The sequence below is a fragment of the Lepidochelys kempii genome, chromosome 2 (assembly GCF_965140265.1).
Source record: "Lepidochelys kempii isolate rLepKem1 chromosome 2, rLepKem1.hap2, whole genome shotgun sequence".
Taxonomy (NCBI): domain Eukaryota; kingdom Metazoa; phylum Chordata; order Testudines; family Cheloniidae; genus Lepidochelys; species Lepidochelys kempii.
Genome location: NC_133257.1, coordinates 58,307,879 through 58,327,315, shown reverse-complemented (window position 1 = coordinate 58,327,315; position 19,437 = coordinate 58,307,879). Strand labels below are relative to the sequence as shown.

Sequence of the window (19,437 nt, the reverse complement as noted above, 5' to 3'; positions counted from 1 at the left end):
TTGGTGAGGGACCTTGCCAAAGGCTTTCTGAAAGTCCAAGTACACTATATCCACCGAATCACTCTTGTCCACGTTTGTTGACTCTCTCAAAGAATTCTAATAGATTGGTGAGAGATGATTTCCCTTTAGAAAAGCCATGTTGACTCTTTCCCAACAAACCTTTTTCATCTATGAGTCTGATAATTCTGTTCTTCACTATAATTTCAACCAATTTGCCTGGTACTGAGATTAGGTTTATTGGCCTGTAATTGCCAGGCTTGTCTCTGGAGTATTTTTCCTAAAAATCAACATTACATTAGTTATCCACCAGTCATCTGATACAGAGGCTGATTTAAGTGATAAATTACATACCACAATTAGTAGTTCTGCAAGTTCATTTCTGAGTTCCTTCAGAACTCTTGGGTGCTGGTGACTTGTCACTGTTTAATTTATCAATTTGTTCCAAATCCTTTTCTAATGACACCTCAGTCTGGGATAGTTCCTCAGATTTGTCACCAAAAAAGAATGGCTTAGGTGTGGGATTCTCCCTCACATCCTCTGCAGTGAAGATCAATGCAAAGAATTCATTTAGCTTCTCTGCAACAGCCTTTTCTTCCTTGAGTCTTCCTCATGTACTTAAACATTTGCAACAGTTTTACACAGCAATTTTAAATTAAATCCCTGGAATTATGTGACTTGTGCTCAGGCTTTGATAAAAAACCTGCATCCTTGTACCATTACAGTATCATATTGTAGGGCAAGAACTACTCATTCTCTTGGTTTCTTGCCATGTTTCTTGTGGTTCTTGAAGAATTGCCCTGACATGGAGAGGATTTCCTTCCTATAGCTGGTTATTATTTATTTACCATTTCTTCCCGATTCTCATTATACATATTATATCAATATTAATCTTTTGAATACGGAAAATACGTATCTGATCAACCATAGTATATTACATGCTCAGTACTTTAACTGCCAGCGAAGAAGGAGAAGACAATGGACACTAAACACCTGAAACTATTAAAAAGTGTTGTATAGGCTGCTCACCTTTTATTCAGAATGACAGCAGACACTACATCTTTATGCCTCTTGTGTATCGCTTCATGGAAAAAAGAGGCTGATGCTTTGTTCAAGATTATTTTGGCACCATCATCAAGAAGCAGTCTCACTGCTTTCGCGTGTCCTTCTTTTGCAGCAAGATGAAGAGCTGTGTTCTTTTCAGAAAGACAACATACCAAAACATTATTAGGAATCACTATGCTTAAAAGAAATGTACAACCCTTTCCCCCTCCCCTTCCACTCCTCAAGGGCAAGATTCTGCTCTCAATTCATAGAGCCACAGGACTGGAAGAGACCTTGAGAGGTCATCTAGTCCAGTCCCTTGCACTAATGGCAGGACTAAGTATTGACCATCCAAATCACTTCAGTGGTGGTATAAAAAAAAAAAGAGACTTTTGTTCCAAGTGCTTACTTGTATATGCCTGAACCATTACAGAGAAAACAAACTGCACATAGGAAAGGGCAAAGCGTATACAAGGGATACTAATTATTAATATCTCATAGTTTTGCAATTAATAAAAGCAAGATGTTAAAAATAAAACTGTCCTGTGTCAACAGATCCACAGAATCTATATTTAGGGTCAGAAAGAGAAGAATCCGAAATTAGTTTCCACCAGTATGGTACTACACATATGTCTGCAGGGAATTATTTGCAAGCAACTCTCTGGAAGGAGGATTTTGCCCTCAGTGACTTGCACAAAACCAAGGTAAACAGTTGTGACTTTCAAAGCACTAAAAGGCCTTAGAAGCACAAGTCCCATTGCAAGTTAGTGGGCAGGAAGAGACGTGCTTCTAGATATCTTTGGCACTTTTGTGAATCTCCCCAAATATCAAACCATCCAGTCTTCTCTGAGCAATGTACAAATAAGGGACTACACAATGGCTTCTGATTAGCTTCTAGTGGAATCTGAAGTGCTGTTTTTAATCTGGCAGGTCCTAAATGCTTTGAGCCCTGACTACCTAAAAGATTGTCTCTCTCCCATTTTGGTAAAACAACAGTTGCTGGAGCTGAACATCCCCTGGTTTCTGAAAAGGGGCTGTTAATGCATCATTTTCTATAAGAGGTCTTCAGCTCTGGAACTAGATTCCTCTCCTGGCCAAAAGATCTTAGTTTTGACAAACTTCAGAGCAAGCTGTAAGCGTAGCTACTAGGCTTTGCTAGGGGGAGTAGACTGAGAGGTTTGAAGAGGTTTGTTGGTGAGTCATTATTTATGGTGGGTTTCCTTTCATTGTTATGAGCTGTTCATATCGTGAGCTTATTATGTTATTATATTCTGCTATATTGTTATGTGGGTCATGTGGCATAGTTAGTAGAGTCTAAAGTGCTTTGTACTTTATGTTTTGTGTTAATGATGTTGGTTTTCTGTTGTGTACAGCTCCTAGAACTTGGATGGGCATTTCACTAATTATAAATAAACCTAAACAGTATATGTTAACAAGAACAAAACAGTTAGGGTTTTATAACTGGCAAAAGAAATATATTATCATAAACACAGTCTCTCATAACCTTCAACAGTGAAACAAGTTTGCTAATAGGGATTACCTGTTTGATTGCAATGAGACAATAGAGTGGAAACAAACAAAAATTATACATATACATACCCCTTCTTCATCCACTCTGTCTGTAGATTTTACATTAGTATCCAAAATTATCTGCATTGTGCGAGTGTATCCTCCGAAGGCAGCATGGTGCAGGGCTGTCCAGCCTTTATAATCACTTTTGAAACAGCAGATATGATGTTATTCACATATTTTTACAAGTATAACCTACAACCTTGAGCTCATGGGCCTGATTCTCCCCTCCCTCACAATAGTTTCTCCACTGTTGTTCTCCATCAATGTCAATGTCTTTTTGCTGAGTAAAGTACAATAGTCTCCTACTAGCATTACACTCAACCATGTAAGGATAATCTCAACTGTGTAGAAGTAATTGGGTCTCAAAGGCAGATATGTGATCTTGTGGGATCCTGCCTGTTTCACGGGATTCGCCTCTGAAATGAGTGAAAAACTTACAAGACCCTGGTATAGAATCATAGAAACATAGAATATCAGGGTTGGAAGGGACCTCAGGAGGTCATCTAGTCCAACCCCCTGCTCGAAGCAAGACCAATCCCCATTTAAATCATCCCAGCCAGGGCTTTGTCAAGCCTGACCTTAAAAACTTCTAAGGAAGGAGATTCCACCACCTCCCTAGGCAATGCATTCCAGTGTTTCATCAGCCTCCTAGTGAAAAAGTTTTTCCTAATATCCAACCTAAACCTCTCCCACTGCAACTTGAGACCATTACTCCTTGTCCTGTCCTCTTCTACCACTGGGAATAGTCTAGAACCATCCTCTCTGGAACCACCTCTCAGGTAGTTGAAAGCAGCTATCAAATCCCCCCTCATTCTTCTCTTCTGCAGACTAAACAATCCCAGTTCCCTCAGCCTCTCCTCATAAGTCATGTGTTCCAGACCCCTAATCATTTTTGTTGCCCTTCGCTGGATTCTTTCCAATTTATCCACATCCTTCTTGTAGTGTGGGGCCCAAAACTGGACACAGTACTCCAGATGAGGCCTCACCAATGTCGAATAGAGGGGGACAATCACGTCCCTCGATCTGCTCGCTATGCCCCTACTTATACATCCCAAAATGCCATTGGCCTTCTTGGCAACAAGGGCACACTGCTGACTCATATCCAGTTTCTCGTCCACTATAACCCCTAGGTCCTTTTCCACAGAACTGCTGCCTAGCCTTTCGGTCCCTAGTCTGTAGCGGTGCATTGGGTTCTTCCGTCCTAAGTGCAGGACCCTGCACTTATCCTTATTGAACCTCATCAGATTTCTTTTGGCCCAATCCTCTAATTTGTCTAGGTCCCTCTGTATCCTATCCCTGCCCTCCAGCGTATCTACCACTCCTCCCAGTTTAGTATCATCCGCAAATTTGCTGAGAGTGCAATCCACACCATCCTCCAGATCATTTATGAAGATATTGAACAAAACCGGCCCCAGGACCGACCCCTGGGGCACTCCGCTGGACACCGGCTGCCAGCTAGACATGGAGCCATTGATCACTACCCGTTGAGCCCGACAATCTAGCCAACTTTCTACCCACCTTATAGTGCATTCATCCAGACTGTACTTCCTTAACTTGCTGACAAGAATACTGTGGGAGACCGTGTTATAAGCTTTGCTAAAGTCAAGAAACAATACATCCACTGCTTTCCCTTCATCCACAGAACCAGTAGTCTCATCATAGAAGGCGATTAGATTAGTCAGGCATGACCTTCCCTTGGTGAATCCATGCTGACTGTTCCTGATCACTTTCCTCTCCTCTAAGTGCTTCAGGATTGATTCTTTGAGGACCTGCTCCATGACTTTTCCGGGGACTGAAGTGAGGCTGACTGGCCTGTAGTTCCCAGGATCCTCCTTCTTCCCTTTTTTAAAGATTGGCACTACATTAGCCTTTTTCCAGTCATCCGGGACTTCCCCCATTCGCCACGAGTTTTCAAAGATAATGGCCAATGGCTCTGCAATCACAGCCGCCAGTTCCTTTAGCACTCACGGATGCAACTCGTCCAGCCCCATGGACTTGTGCACGTCCAGCTTTTCTAAATAGTCCCTAACCACCTCTTTCTCCACAGAGGGCTGGCCATCTATTCCCCATATTGTGATGCCCAGCGCAGCAGTCTGGGAGCTGACCTTGTTAGTGAAGACAGAGGCAAAAAAACCATTGAGTACATTAGCTTTTCCCACATCCTCTGTCACTAGGTTGCCTCCCTCATTCATTAAGGGGCCCACACTTTCCTTGGCTTTCTTCTTGTTGCCAACATACCTGAAGAAACCCTTCTTGTTACTCTTGACATCTCTCGCTAGCTGCAGCTCCAGGTGCGATTTGGCCCTCCTGATTTCATTCCTACATGCCCGAGCAATATTTTTATACTCTTCCCTGGTCATATGTCCAACCTTCCACTTCTTGTAAGCTTCTTTTTTATGTTTAAGATCCGCTAGGATTTCACTGTTAAGCCAAGCTGGTCGCCTGCCATATTTACTATTCTTTCGACACATCAGGATAGTTTGTCCCTGTAACCTCAACAGGGATTCCTTGAAATACAGCCAGCTCTCCTGGACTCCTTTCCCCTTCATGTTAGCCCCCCAGGGGATCCTACCCATCCGTTCCCTGACGGAGTCGAAGTCTGCTTTTCTGAAGTCCAGGGTCCGTATCCTGCTGCTTACCTTTCTTCTCTGTGTCAGGATCCTGAACTCAACCAACTCATGGTCACTGCCTCCCAGATTCCCATCCACCTTTGCTTCCCCTACTAATTCTTCCCGGTTTGTGAACAGCAGGTCAAGAAAAGCTCCCCCCCTAGTTGGCTCCTCTAGCACTTGCACCAGGAAATTGTCCCCTACGCTTTCCAAAAACTTCCTGGATTGTCTATACACCCCTGTATTGCTCTCCCAGCAGATATCAGGAAAATTAAAGTCACCCATGAGAACCAGGGCATGTGATCTAGTAGCTTCCGCAAGCTGCTGGAAGAAAGCCTCATCCACCTCATTCCCCTGGTCCGGTGGTCTATAGCAGACTCCCACCACTACATCACTCTTGTTACTCACACTTCTAAACTTAATCCAGAGACACTCAGGTTTTTCTGCAGTTTCATACCGGAGCTCTGAGCAGTCATACTGCTCCCTTACATACAGTGCTACTCCCCCACCTTTTCTGCCCTGCCTGTCCTTCCTGAACAGTTTATAACCATCCATGACAGTACTCCAGTCATGTGAGTTATCCCACCAAGTCTCTGTTATTCCAATCATGTCATAATTCCTTGACATCACCAGGACCTCCAGTTCTCCCTGCTTGTTTCCAAGGCTTTGTGCATTCGTATATAAGCACTTGAGATAACCTGCTGATCGCCCCTCATTCTCAGTATGAGGCAGGAGCCCTCCCCTCACAGACATTCCTGCCTGTGCTTCCTTCCGGTATCCCACTTTCCCACTTACCTCAGGGCTTTGGTCTCCTTCCCCCGGTGAACCTAGTTTAAAGCCCTCCTCACTAGGTTAGCCAGCCTGCTCGCAAAGATGCTCTTCCCTCTCTTCGTAAGGTGGAGCCCGTCTCTGCCCAGCACTCCTCCTTCATGGAACACCATCCCATGGTCAAAGAATCTAAAGCCTTCTCTCCGACACCACCTGCGTAGCCATTCATTGACTTCCACAATTTGACAGTCCCTACCCAGGCCTTTTCCTTCCACGGGGAGGATGGACGAGAACACCACTTGTGCCTCAAACTCCTTTATCCTTCTTCCCAGAGCCATGTAGTCCGCAGTGATCCGCTCAAGGTCATGTGGTACTAACACTTAACAGCTGATGCTGCCTACAACACTGTAGTACTGTTGAATTGTACATTTAAGGCAACTGACAAACATTAAATGCACACAATTTTATTTCTATTAAAATTATTTCATGTTAATATTGTGACATCCTATGTGTTAGTGAATTGTCCCGGACTAATAACGCATTATATGAAAAGCCCCCTGAATCAGGTTCATTGTAGAATATTCTTAATGACTTAAACAAAAGTGTAATATACATGTTAATGTACATGTGATAATTCATACCTTAGCTTTAATGCAAACTTGTGTGGACAATCCAGCACAACTTTAGAGATGAATACAAAATGTAAGTAATAAAGTAGCTCAGTAACTCTAATTATTTTAAAGAAAGAAAACCCATACACTTACCACAGGAAGAGGGCACCCTTCTTCAGTAGAAATTGGACAACCTTTTCATGACCATTTTGGGCTGCCAAGTGAAGGGGAGTCATTCCCTTCTTATCACCTTCATTCAAAAGCCTTGTGTCATTCATGTCTCTGAGAAGTCGCTGACAGGTGTTGATGCGCCCATAGCTTTAAAAGATTAACGTACAAGTTAATGCTGAGAAAATCTGGATGGATAAAATGGCATTGATACATTGTGTAGACTGCATCACTTACCTGGCTGCAAAATGCAATGGAGACTTCTTGTCTCTACTTTTAGAATAGACAGAAACATTCAAGTCGAGCAAGCTATTTACAGAGAAGGGCACTCCTTGTCTGCATGCATAATGTAGTGGAGTGCACCCCTCGTCATCTTCTTCCACTACAAAATCTTTAATATGTTTCATCTGTTGACAAATGGAAATGGTTGTATACATATTACCAATGTTACTAGTTAGTTAGCAGTAATTTTCTGAAGCTACATTTAAAAAAAATCTTTATGGAACTTTAAGAAAGGTAAAATTAAAACAACAAAAACAAGAGAGCGTTTTAAAAATATGTATGCTGATTGATGGTTTTCAGTGAATTCACACTTCACAAGAAGAACTCAGCAACTTGCAGTATTGGGCCCTCAAGCTCTGTATTTATCCACAGAACAGGTACATACAGGAAGTACAAGATTCTCTTACACTGCCACACCATGCACCTCAACCACATTAGGGAGGAAAATGAAGGCATGTCAGCCTACATGCCTCCTGAATATTTGGTCTCTCTGTGGGGCCATTAAGAAGGAGGCCAGTGAGGATGTTGGTAATTTTGCAGTGTGGACACCTGCAAAGCCATCAGCAGGTGAAAAAATTTGGTCATAAATTACCTGAGGCTAAATTTGCCCACAGTAATACAGAGAGGCAGAAACTGAACTCCTGTGCAAGTGGGAGCAGCTGCACTACAGCGGAGATTCAATCTCAGGAGGTGGGAGACAGCATTTGCCAACACCGTCCTCCGGGGAATTCAAATGGAAGTGAAGACCTTTACAGAAGACGTGTCAAACTTATTCAGAGGAATAAATTCTGTTTAATTGTGTTCCATGGGCTGGGGTATAAATTTAGGAGTATGTATTCCCCACAGTATACAGTGGAATGCCCACTGATGTCAGTAGGTTTGCACAGAGAGCAATAGGAGAATAGAGCCTTTAGGTAGTAATGAAACATTTAGTTATTTATTCAATGCCTCATTGTCACATTCACTACTCAGTGAGGGAATATGCTTCCCTTGAGGCATCACAATTTCTGCTTTGTTTCAGAGTAACAGCCATGTTAGTCTGTATTCGCAAAAAGAAAAGGAGTACTTGTGGCACCTTAGAGACTAACCAATTTATTTGAGCATGAGCTTTTGTGAGCTACAGCTCACTTCATCAGAGCTGTAGCTCACGAAAGCTCATGCTCAAATAAATTGGTTAGTCTCTAAGGTGCCACAAGTCCTCCTTTGATTTCTGCTTTGTGTTTCTCTTCCTTCCCGTCCTTTCTCTTTCCCTCCTCTAATTTTGTGAGTTTCCTCTTTTCTCTGCATTTCCCTTCCTGCGGCAACTTCCAATTCCCAGTCCAGTGTACTTCACTCCCAGCTCCTAACCCCATTCCATCCACTGAAATAATCAGTGATTAAATAATTTTAAAAGTTGACAATGTGACATGCAAGTATCATCATTGTTCTTTAAAGTTGATTCTCCAATCAGATTAATATGGGGAGTTCACACCTCTGACTCATGGTTTCAAGCTGTCTGCACATTCAGGCAGATATAACTGCAGCAGTTATACTCGGCTCACATCTGAAAAGTTATCTCTGCAGCTATGAGGGCTAGAAACTTACTATATTTTCTTTAAATGAAAGCTTAGATTCCAGAGAATCTGAATATTTCATGTGGCCCATATAAATACATCAAACAGGCCAAATGCAGAATTATGTTTGATACTCCTGTTTTAAAATATGGCTGGGGATTTACTGAAATCCAGGCAATGGAGACTTCCTTAAGAATTTGCTGCAGCATATCCCAAGGTTTGAGTGCCTCTTAATGGGCAAAGTAGGAGAAAAGGTTCTATAATATATTGCTAATCTCCTGAGCCATTCAATCCCCTGGCAGCAAATAACTTTATTCCTTTGCCTGCCAGAGAGATCCGTATTATTGGCTTGGTCATGTTTATTTTTATATTTGTATCTATTTAAATTAACCTGTGGGGACAGTGAGGTGAGTTTACAAATAAAATGAATTTCCATAAATGTTCTGGAAGAAAAGAGAATCCTTAAACTGTTGGACAAAGATATTGAATTCACCAAAGATACAAATAGATCCTCACTGTACCTGCAGAAATTTCTCATCCAGATGTTGTAATCCTCCAGGCTGCAGTACTGTCAAGTGCAAGAAATTCCGACCAAGCTGATCTTTTAGAGAGATATTTGCTCCTAAATAAATATGGAGATAAATACTAGCAATTCAAAACTACTGGCCTCTGATAACTAGCCATGTTTGATTAAAATACACACGCTAAAATGAAATTAAAAATACAATTATTTCAGCCAATACAACAACAAATATCACACCAAGACTTCGACTGACTCTAAGCTTTCAATTTCCAGTAACGTATGAATTTCATTTGTTCCACTGCAGCACTCAGATTTATAGGAGTCTAATATTTGGAAACGTTGAGCCTCCACAACTGCTGGTGTGAATGGAGGCTGCATGATCAACACCTCTAAATATATCAGGTTCATAGTGTACTGCTGCCATAGTCATATTGTTTCAACTGGAAATCTATGTTTTAATATCAGTTTACTTCCGTGCTGTTATATGAATAATCTATTATAACATAATAATAGCTGGGCAACACGGAAATGGAGTGTCTTGCTTATTGGAAGCAAGAGAGTGTCTTTCTAAAGTCCATAATAGTTTTACTATAAGCTTTCTATTTAAAAAAAAAGAATTGTTGTTAATAAAAATTAATGTTATAAATACTAATGAGAGAAATACTCATAAGAATATTTACAGTAGCTTACTCTTAAAAATGTGGCAACTGACAATTAAAGATGAACCTTCATTAACGGTGCAGTAGTTAGTAAAGTTTCAGGTGACACTACACTGTGACCACTTACTGCAGTTTAGGTTTAATACTTAAAATCCATTAATGGTCAGAAACTTGACCATGTCAAAGTGGTATCTTCATGTTCAATAATTCTGTTCCCTCTCTGTGTAGTCAGTAGTGCAGAGCTGCCTTGAGCTTGTGGAGAGTGCAGGGGGAGTGCACACCAACCCTTAGGAGGGTGCAGCATGTGCTTTCCTTCCACAGCCCACACACTCTGTAGGTTGATGTGGAGGGGCAGGGACATGGCCCTGCCTCCTCCTTTCCCTTTCTGAGGATTTAGCACTGTAGAGGGTGCTAGCATGGAGCAGTTCATGTGTTCACTTGTGCCTGCTATCTAGGTAGGGGGCTTGAAGAGGAGTCCCTTGGGAAAGAATCTTAACTTGTATGGACCCTTCTCAGAACCCGCCCCCCCAACCCCCATGTAATACTTGTTTGTTCCTTTGTACCTTTTGAGAGTAGTAAATTCACAATTTTCCATGATGCACAGGAAGTAGCCAGCAGAAGTGGTGACCGACCCTCAATGTCAACACTATCAATATTTGCTCCCTGCAATGAAAAAACCCAGGTTTATCATGGATTCATGAACAAATTCTGTTTAGCAATAAATTGTAAACTGAGCAGAATTACAGGCATGGTTAGACACTTTCACATGCTTTAAATTATGTAAGTTCAATAAACAAATTCCTTCTTAATTTAAATGAATTTAGGTCAAAGTTTTCAAACTCGAGTGGCTAAGGTTAGGAATCTAAATCCATATTTAGTCATCTAAATAACAGCATCTTGATTTTAAGAGGTGCTGAGCTGGGGAATATCAGGTCCTTTGTGTGGAGTTAGGCAAGGCCGGATTTAGGGGCAGGTGACCAGCTAGGTTGCTGGGCTTGGGGGATGCCAAGCTTGGAGTGCTGTTTTTGTTGTTAGTGACAAAAGGGAAAATAGAATGTTTGAAGTAAAATGTTTCAGGTATTCTGTATCTGGATTCATTTTTCATTAACATCCTAGAAAGTTCTGGACCGTTGTAGAATCTTGTGGAACCTTCCAGACTTTCTGAGAACTATATTTTCCTTGAACCTCCTAGAATGTTGTCAGCCATGCCCTCGTGGTACATAAGGGGCAGGGCGTCGCCAATCAGTCAGTTAGTGAGATATAAGCGTGAAGTGAAGTGAATGTCCAGCCGCAATAATGTGAACCTTGCTTTATTGTGTAACTGTGAAAGTGTACTTGTGTTTTAAGATTTGAAGAGTGTAAGTAGCAATTAATAAAGGACATATTTAATGATGATAGATATCTACCAAACCCCTACGCAATAACATAAAAGAAATACTGTTACCTCTTCTGACATGCTTAACACGTAATGTTTGATGACTTTCTAAGACTGTGGAACATAGAATTTTGCTCTCCCTAATACTGTCTCTTTTCCCCCCGTAGAAAATAAAAGATGCCCCTGAAGAAGCCTTCAGGAGCTCAGTATAGGAAGCAAAAAGCTCAATTGCAATCTAGTTTGCAGCAAGGGGCAAATTTGATAGGAAAATATCTGAAACAGAACAATATAGACTGGTTTTTAGGTAGAAGCAATCGTCCCAGTGCAGAAGAAATTGAAGAGTGAAGTATAAATGATGGAAGTCATATTAATAAGGAATTAGCAGATTTACATGAAGATAAGTAATGGAAATGTGAGGAAAGTTATGGAGAATCGTCCAGTTTTCCTGACAAGCTAAAGGAGAGTGATGATAAAGAAGAATGTGGCTCACATGAAAAGGAGAGTAATAACAAAGAAAAATCTGGTTTACATGAAAAGAAGAGAAAATATAAAGAAGAATCAACCTCACATGACTACAGAAACAGTAGTGAGAAAAATTGCACACTGCAAATCGATACATCAGATCCTGCTTTATGGCCAGCGATCCTAAACTCTGCTGATATTGATCGTAAAATTTTGAACGGGCCAGGCAAAACTGAAGATATGACGCTTCTAGTAAATGAGCGGAAGTGACATTTCTCAAAGTCACCTTGCGAAAGAGTGCTCGAGAATGGTGAGAAACTGAATTGACAATGGCTAGCTTATTCAAAATCAACTGAGAAAGTGCTCCAGTTTTGTTGCAAAATATTTGACAAGAATGTCAAATCATTGCTTGCACTTTCCAGCTAAAATTACTGACATAACTCAGCTGATGCTCTGAAGCAACATGAAAAGTCACCCAGCCATTTTACAGCCTACTCCAAATGGATGGAGGTTAAGTCCAGGCTCAAGCTGAATAAATGAGTAGATGCAGAAAACCAGTATGTTAATAATGTAGAAACTCATTATTGGAGGAATGTGTTCAAGTGTCTGATCTCAACTGCCCTCTTCCTTGCAAAGAATAATTTGTCTCTCCCGGGCTCGTTGGATAAATTGTTCACTAAACATAACTGTAATTTCCTCGGTTTGGTAGAGCTCCTTGGGAAATATGACACTGTCACGCATGAATACCTACATTGAGTAGTTCGTAAAGAAGCTATGACCCATTCCTGTAGTAAAACAATTCAAAATGAATCGATTGACCTTATGGCAAGGAAGGTGTTTGACAACATATTTATGCGACTCAGCAAAGCAAAGTACTATGCCGTAATAATAGACTGCACTCCTGATATTAGTCACAGTGAAAAGATGTCATTTACAGTAAAATTTGTTGATGACAAGGATGGCTGTATCCAAGTAAAGGAACACTATCTATTTTCCAGTCTGTGGACGACTCTACTGGAAAAGGCCTAACAGAACTATTTATGAAAGTTTTGAAGGAGAATAAAATAAAGCTTTAGGACTGCCATGGCCAAGGCTAGGACAACAGCATGAACATGAAGGGAAGAAACAGTGGTGCTGAGGCAAGGATCTTTGCACTGAATCCAAGAGCTTTCTTCATGACTTGTGGCTACCATTTCCTCAACCTGGTGGTGTCAGATGTAGCATCATCTTCTTCAGATTCAGTATCTCTCTTCGGAGTACTGCAAATAATACACGTCCTATTTTCAGCATGAACTATCAGGTGGAAGATCCTCATGGACAGTGTTACAAATCAGACCCCAAAGCCACTAAGGGACACTTGCTGGGAGAGCCACATTGACAGCGTGAGGCCAGTGAAGTACCAAATGACTGATGCGCTGATGGCAGTGGCACAGTCAAGTAAAGCCAAGGCTGGAATGCAATACGAGGCTCAAAGCCCTGGCAAACCAGATCACTAACTTCAAAGTTCTGGTCTCAGTTGTGGTTTGGCAAGATATCCTGTTCCAAGTAAACGTTGTAAGCAAGGCGTTACAAACTCACTTGATGGACATCGTGACCGCGACTACTTTGATGAGAAGCTGCCTTGATTTCATTGTGGCCTACAGAGACAATGAATTTGAGGATGCCATCACTGCTGTCAAAGAAATGGCAGAAAACTTAGGATTTGAGCCTGTCTTCACGGAAACTTGTATTCATCCGAAGAAGAGACAGTTTGGTTCTGAGGGCAGAGATGAGGTGATGGGAAGCTCGGAATAAAAATTCAAGAGTGTTTTTTTGCTCAGTCATTGACATTTTTTTGCTCAGTCATTGACATTGTCCATCAAAGAAAAGTGTGGATAAATGAAACACCATGAAAAGACCTGGGTTTTTTTGTATGACCTTAGTAAGCTATCAGTGGACAGGAAACCACTCTTGAACAACTGTACAGACCTTCACCAGACACTGACATGTGGGGAATATTCGGAAGTCAATGATAAAACCCTCTATGGTGAATTGGACAATATTTGTCACATTTTGCGACATGAGACACACTCTCCACTCCAAGTTCTCCAATTCATTTCTGAAGCAGAGCTGAAGGACACTTTTTCTAATGTGTGGATTCTGCTCATGCTGCTGGTCATAGCTGCGAGCAGTGAGCGCAGTTTTTTGATGTTTGGGCTCATTAAAACATATCTTCGATTGATGACAGCTGATGTGAAACTGACATCACTTGCTATTTTATCATTTGAAAGTGGCATTGGCTAGTATTTGGATCTCTCTGATGCTGTGCTTCAGTCCATGAGGGCAAAGGTGAGAAAAGTAACCTTTTGAACTCAAGGAGTAGGATTAACGTTCTAAGACTGTCACCTACTGTAATACTATTGAATACTGGTCCACCCAATGTTGGTACACAGTTCAATATCTTGATGTTAGTACATTTCAGTTATTCTTAAAATTAAAAAGTTTCTATAAGCTTAGAGAAAATCTTTTTGATTTGTGTACATGTGGCATACAGATTTACAGATCCTAGTGTGCAAATTTATCAACTTATATGACATGGATAAATCATACATGCAAATTGTGCATCAAAGTTATGAAATGGGCTAGAAATGCCATAAAAATAAGGTATTCAAAAGTTTAACAAATGGGGGGGCACCAAAGAGACTCTTCACCTGGGGCGCCATTTGGTCTAGGGTCAGCCCTGGAGTTAGGTGCCTATTTTAATGGACCCAAGTTTGAAAATAATAGACTTAGTGGTCTGGAAAAGTACCAAAATTACAGCCCTGATTAATAAGGTTCCCTACCTATCCACATAATAGGCAGCAACTGTGCAAGCCTCTTCCGAACCACCATACCACTGCATTTTACACCTGTCCTGGAGGAATCACATCCAGAAATTAATGTAGTTTGATCTCTATGCCCATTAAATCATTGTCTTCTCTGCTCAGACTGCCAGGGAGTGCAAGTAAAGGGCCAATACATGGCAGCTTCGATGGTGGATTTTGTGATGTGGACGTTTCTAGAGTTGAGAGATGAACTAATCTAACATCTAATGCAAGTCTGATCTAAAGTCAATTGAAGTGAATGGGAGTCTTTCCATTAATTTCAACTATCTTTGGATCAGGCCCTAAATCACAAGAGAATTATTAACCAAAGCCTGAATCAATATTTAACTTGAGGAATAATAAATCTTGTTGTTCATAGAAAAGTGGTAAGTTGATTGTTATATACATAACGACCAGAAACACCAGGAAGTTATCCAGCAAGGCCATGAATTTCTTAAGGATAACAAATAATTCCCTGCCCCCTGCCTTTCAGTTACTATTCATTCAATAACTTAAGAGGGCAACTGAAAAAAAGTGTTCATTTCTGATAAGCCAATCAAACAGAGATTTTCCTATCCGATTGTCAATCAGAGATTAAATATAGTTTCACATGACACAGCTGCAGCGAGTCATGAGTAGCCATTTACATAAACATTCTGAGTGGTTACCTTTACTCCAGACATTACTATTGTTGACCTCTCAGGAACATGAATTCAACAATATTGTACATCATATATGTTTTAATGTATTTAACAAGATTAAGAGCAGTATATTAAAATATATATTTAACAAGGACATCAGGAATAGAAGATAATGTATATTTATAACATGCTCAAGTTATCAGTGCTCTACAAACCTTGAATTTTCTGACTTTTGTGTAATTTAGTTCTCCTTAACATTACTTTAATGTTATTCCTGCATTTAATATAGTTTTTTTTAATTGAAAAGGGTGACAACGAAAATATGAAAGAAAAGAAGATGAAAAAAAGAATAAAGGGCTAATAAAGAAGCCCCTTAGTGATATAAAATCACTTCAGGGAGAGAAACTTTAATTAAAATGTTCTTAACTCAAGATGCCTTAACTGAGGCAGTCCTTAAGAGAGACATCCTTAACTCAGGAGGTCTTGAGCATGTAAAGAGATCTCAAAGCTAACTTGTCCAGTATACAAACAGAATTCTAAATCATGATAGCCTGAAGTCCTAATGGAAAATGATACAACCAATTCTAAAGCACATTTGTGAACATTTTGACTTTGCTGTTCTGATTTTTTTAAATTACTCACACACAACTGAATGCCTAATATGTGTATGCAATTACATCATTTGTGTGCACAAATCAGATGCTTTCCAATACAGTAGAGACAAAGAACTGTCTATGTGCATATGCAAACACCATAGTTGTGAATATAATTGCACAAGTATTGGATACACAATTGACCACAATTTGCAAATACCCTTTTTAAAGTTAGATACATAAAGTTCAAAACATTTAAAATAATGACCTAGATTTTCTTTTTCAAGCTTAATTTGTTTTGCTTCTTAAGGCCCTGATTTAGCAAAACCCTAAGGCATATCAATTTCTGTTCAAGAAATAACTTAAGCAGATGCTTTAACTTGAGTGGGACTTAAGCATATGCATAAGTGTTATGCTGAATCAGGGCCTACATGAGGACGACAAAACAAACCATTAGTTCAATTTTTAGCTGCAGGGCTTGATTCTCCACTGCTTTGCATCTTGTGCAGTCATTCACATTGGGCACGAGTACAAAGTGGGTGTATAATGCTACAGGCGAATTCTGCTTTTGTGGGGATGAACAGGCTCTCATTGTCTAAAACACGACGTATAACTTTATACCTGTTAAGAATGTTTTGACAGCTGCCATTTTTATTTCCAAGTAGAAAAAGCACTTACAATAAGATAAACGTTTATACAAGCTAACATGCCTTAAATGAGATGCGGATTATTAAAGGATACAAGTGATAATCAAACCCAAAGTCAATATTTCTCTCTTTTTACTATGGAGACAATGGGCAGGATCCTTAGCCATGTTGTGGCAGGAAAGCTGCACTAAACTGGGAGCTCATGAGTCCCATAGAGCAGTGAAATCTCTGACTGACACAATCAGCTCTATACCACCCTTTCCCATTTAACCCTGCTCATATCCAGTGTAGAAGATGCCACAGAAGTATGCAAAGAGAGAGGAAACAGAGGTAACAGCTGAAATGTGCAGTGTTTTGTTGATCTTAGGTGGTACTTTGGGGGTTATTAGAAGACACTGCAAATTACAGGCATCCTGAGATGGTCTTAATTAAGCTCCAAACTGCATCAGGGAGCAAGAAGCGCAAAGACAGCACATAGTCACTGTAATAGAATGCTAAACTGTATTATACTGTTCATCCACTAACCAGCGATGAGTGTATAAATACCTTATGTAAATGACCCTCAGCCATACCTGGAAGACCACTGAAGGATCTTATGATGAACATATCTGGTGTGTATAAGCAAACTCTGAGCCCTGTCGATACCAGATACAGAAACATTACATGGTGTCAGGAGTAAGATAAGAACAGAAACAGAAAGAAAACAGCTATAAAGGTTGCAGACAGATGGAACACAGCAACAAAGGTTGCAGGATCTCATCAACATGCCAGTTGTCAATGCTCCAGAGAACTTCAGTTTGGATAAACCTTCAGAATGGACAGACTGGAAAAATATTGTGAAAAATTTTGCATTGCTACCAAGCTGCACAAAGAAACTGAAGATATACAGGTATCATCTTTAATTTATGCTATGGGGAAGCAAGCAGATCATATCTTTCAATCCTTTAAAATTACTGAAGACAGTCACAAATATGACTATGAAAGGGTTTTGGCTATGTTTGATGAATACTTCATACCTCAGAGAAACGTTGTTTATGAAAGAGCATGTTTTTACCAGAGAACTCCGAACCAAGGAAAAAGGTTGAATGTTTTATAAGAGCTCTACATATAGAGCTCTACATATTTGGCTGAAAACTGATTTGGGGAATGCAAAACATAAATATATCAGAGACACATTGGTTATTGGGCTAACAGTTAAAAACCTTTCACAGCAGCTATAACTGAAGATAGATTTCATTCTAGCCATAGCTATTCAAATAGCAAAATAGTGGTGAAACAGGAAAACCTAGAGAAACTTGACAAACTTAAAAACCTGAAACTAGCTTAGCAACTGCAGACACTTGAGTCTTAAAAATCACGATCATAAAACCCCAATGCAAGAAGAGAGGGACACATTCCAGCCTACATGCACGAGGTGTGGAAAAAGTCATATCCCAAGAGATGATGAATGTCCAGTTAGAGGCACAGGTTGTAATAAGCATGAAATATGGACATTTTACAGCTGGGAGTTAACTCAGATTACAAACAATCAAGAGCCTTTGTTTTGGGGACCTATCACTTACAATGACATAGAACATACCTGGACAGTGAAACTGAATATTCATGGCATGACTATTGACTTTAAAATTGACTCAGAAGCTGATGTCTCAGTCACCTCAGACAGCCCTTACAATCACCTTCAACCCCTCCCAGAGCTGAAGACACCTGACACAGCTCTGACTAGCCCTGGAGATACTCTGAAATGCACAGGCCAATTCATCAAGAAACAACTTACAAACGCAAAAGCTTTGCATTCAGAGTGTATGTGATTAGGGGATCTAAGACCAACAACCTTCTCAGCACCCATGATGGGCCTAGTGAAAAATATGGAGGAAGCTGATGATATCAGACTTTGGGGCAGAGATTGAGCACAAAAGAGATAATGCTGAACCACAGTATACAAACACCCTGTACCAGAAAGACCTTGGAAGAGGCTATGGCAGATTTATGCAAATTCAGAGGATATCATTACCTGGTCATTGTGGACTATTTTTTCAGGCATATAGAAATAATGTACTTGAAAGACCTAACACGTTGCAGTATTATCGAGAAACTGAAGAGCACTTTTGCTTACTTTGGTATTCCAGAACAATTAGTGATGTACAATGGATTGCAATTCATTGCAGCAGAATTTAAGTCATTCCAAATGAAATATGATTTTGGTCTGGAGGCTGACAGCTCGCGATCCCCTATGTAATAACCTCGTGACCCCCTGAGGGGTCCCAAGCCCCAGTTTGAGAACCCCTGGTATAAATACTGTAAATGGTAAGAATGTAGAACTTAAAGGGGGAGATGTAATGGAATGCAAAAGCTAAACTGTATTATACTGTTCAGACATAGGTGGCACTTTATGCAAAATATCTTATTTCAATGAACCTCAGCCAGACTGGCAGAGCATTAACAGATCTAATGATGAACACATCTGGTGTGTATAAGCCAGTTTTGAGACCAGTCCATATTGGGTACAGGAACATGATAGTCACCTTCACTTTCCAGCATGGATCCTACGTTGAGCATAGCTCAGCCAGACCTCAGGAATGCAACAAAAACATTCTAGAGAACATCAGAAAGGAATGCAAGTTCATTCTTAACAAATACAGTGTTAAATACTGGATTTTCATCCTTTAGGCTCTAATTGTTTGTGCACATGGACTTCCACATTCACAAACTAGTACCTACCCTTCACAGGTGAAAACATATATGTGCCTGTTACTACTCAAGGATAAGTTTAAATATTCTAATGCCAAGTGTCAGCATTTGCTGATATTTAAAAAAAAAAAAAAAAAGAACTGGTTCCATAGCTCACTTTTACTAAAGTTCCTAAGACAAGGACAACTACTTGTATGGACTAAAACATTTCTAACATTTACTGTCTATTGACACAACATTAAGGGCAAAATCTTCAGCTAGTATAAATTGGCATAGCTCTACTGACTCCTGACAATTTGCTCAGCACTGTACTAACACAGAGGATATAGTAATATAGTAGAGCATACAGTGAATATAAAAATCTTATAATCTACATCGGTGTCAATGTGCACCCACATTCTA

The 19,437-nt window shown here is 40.2% G+C and overlaps 1 protein-coding gene across 1 annotated transcript in view; it reads right to left on the bottom strand.

Moving 5' to 3' along the window:
- Positions 1-19,437, bottom strand: part of TRPA1 (transient receptor potential cation channel subfamily A member 1) — a 61,434-nt gene that overhangs the window by 26,853 nt on the left and 15,144 nt on the right. The window contains exons 9-14 of the mRNA XM_073329391.1: positions 10,350-10,449; positions 9,126-9,226; positions 7,007-7,176; positions 6,755-6,919; positions 2,641-2,755; positions 1,027-1,193 (exon numbers count right to left, since the gene is read on the bottom strand). Coding sequence (XP_073185492.1) covers positions 1,027-1,193; positions 2,641-2,755; positions 6,755-6,919; positions 7,007-7,176; positions 9,126-9,226; positions 10,350-10,449 — 818 coding nt within the window. The remainder of the gene's footprint in view (positions 1-1,026; positions 1,194-2,640; positions 2,756-6,754; positions 6,920-7,006; positions 7,177-9,125; positions 9,227-10,349; positions 10,450-19,437) is intronic.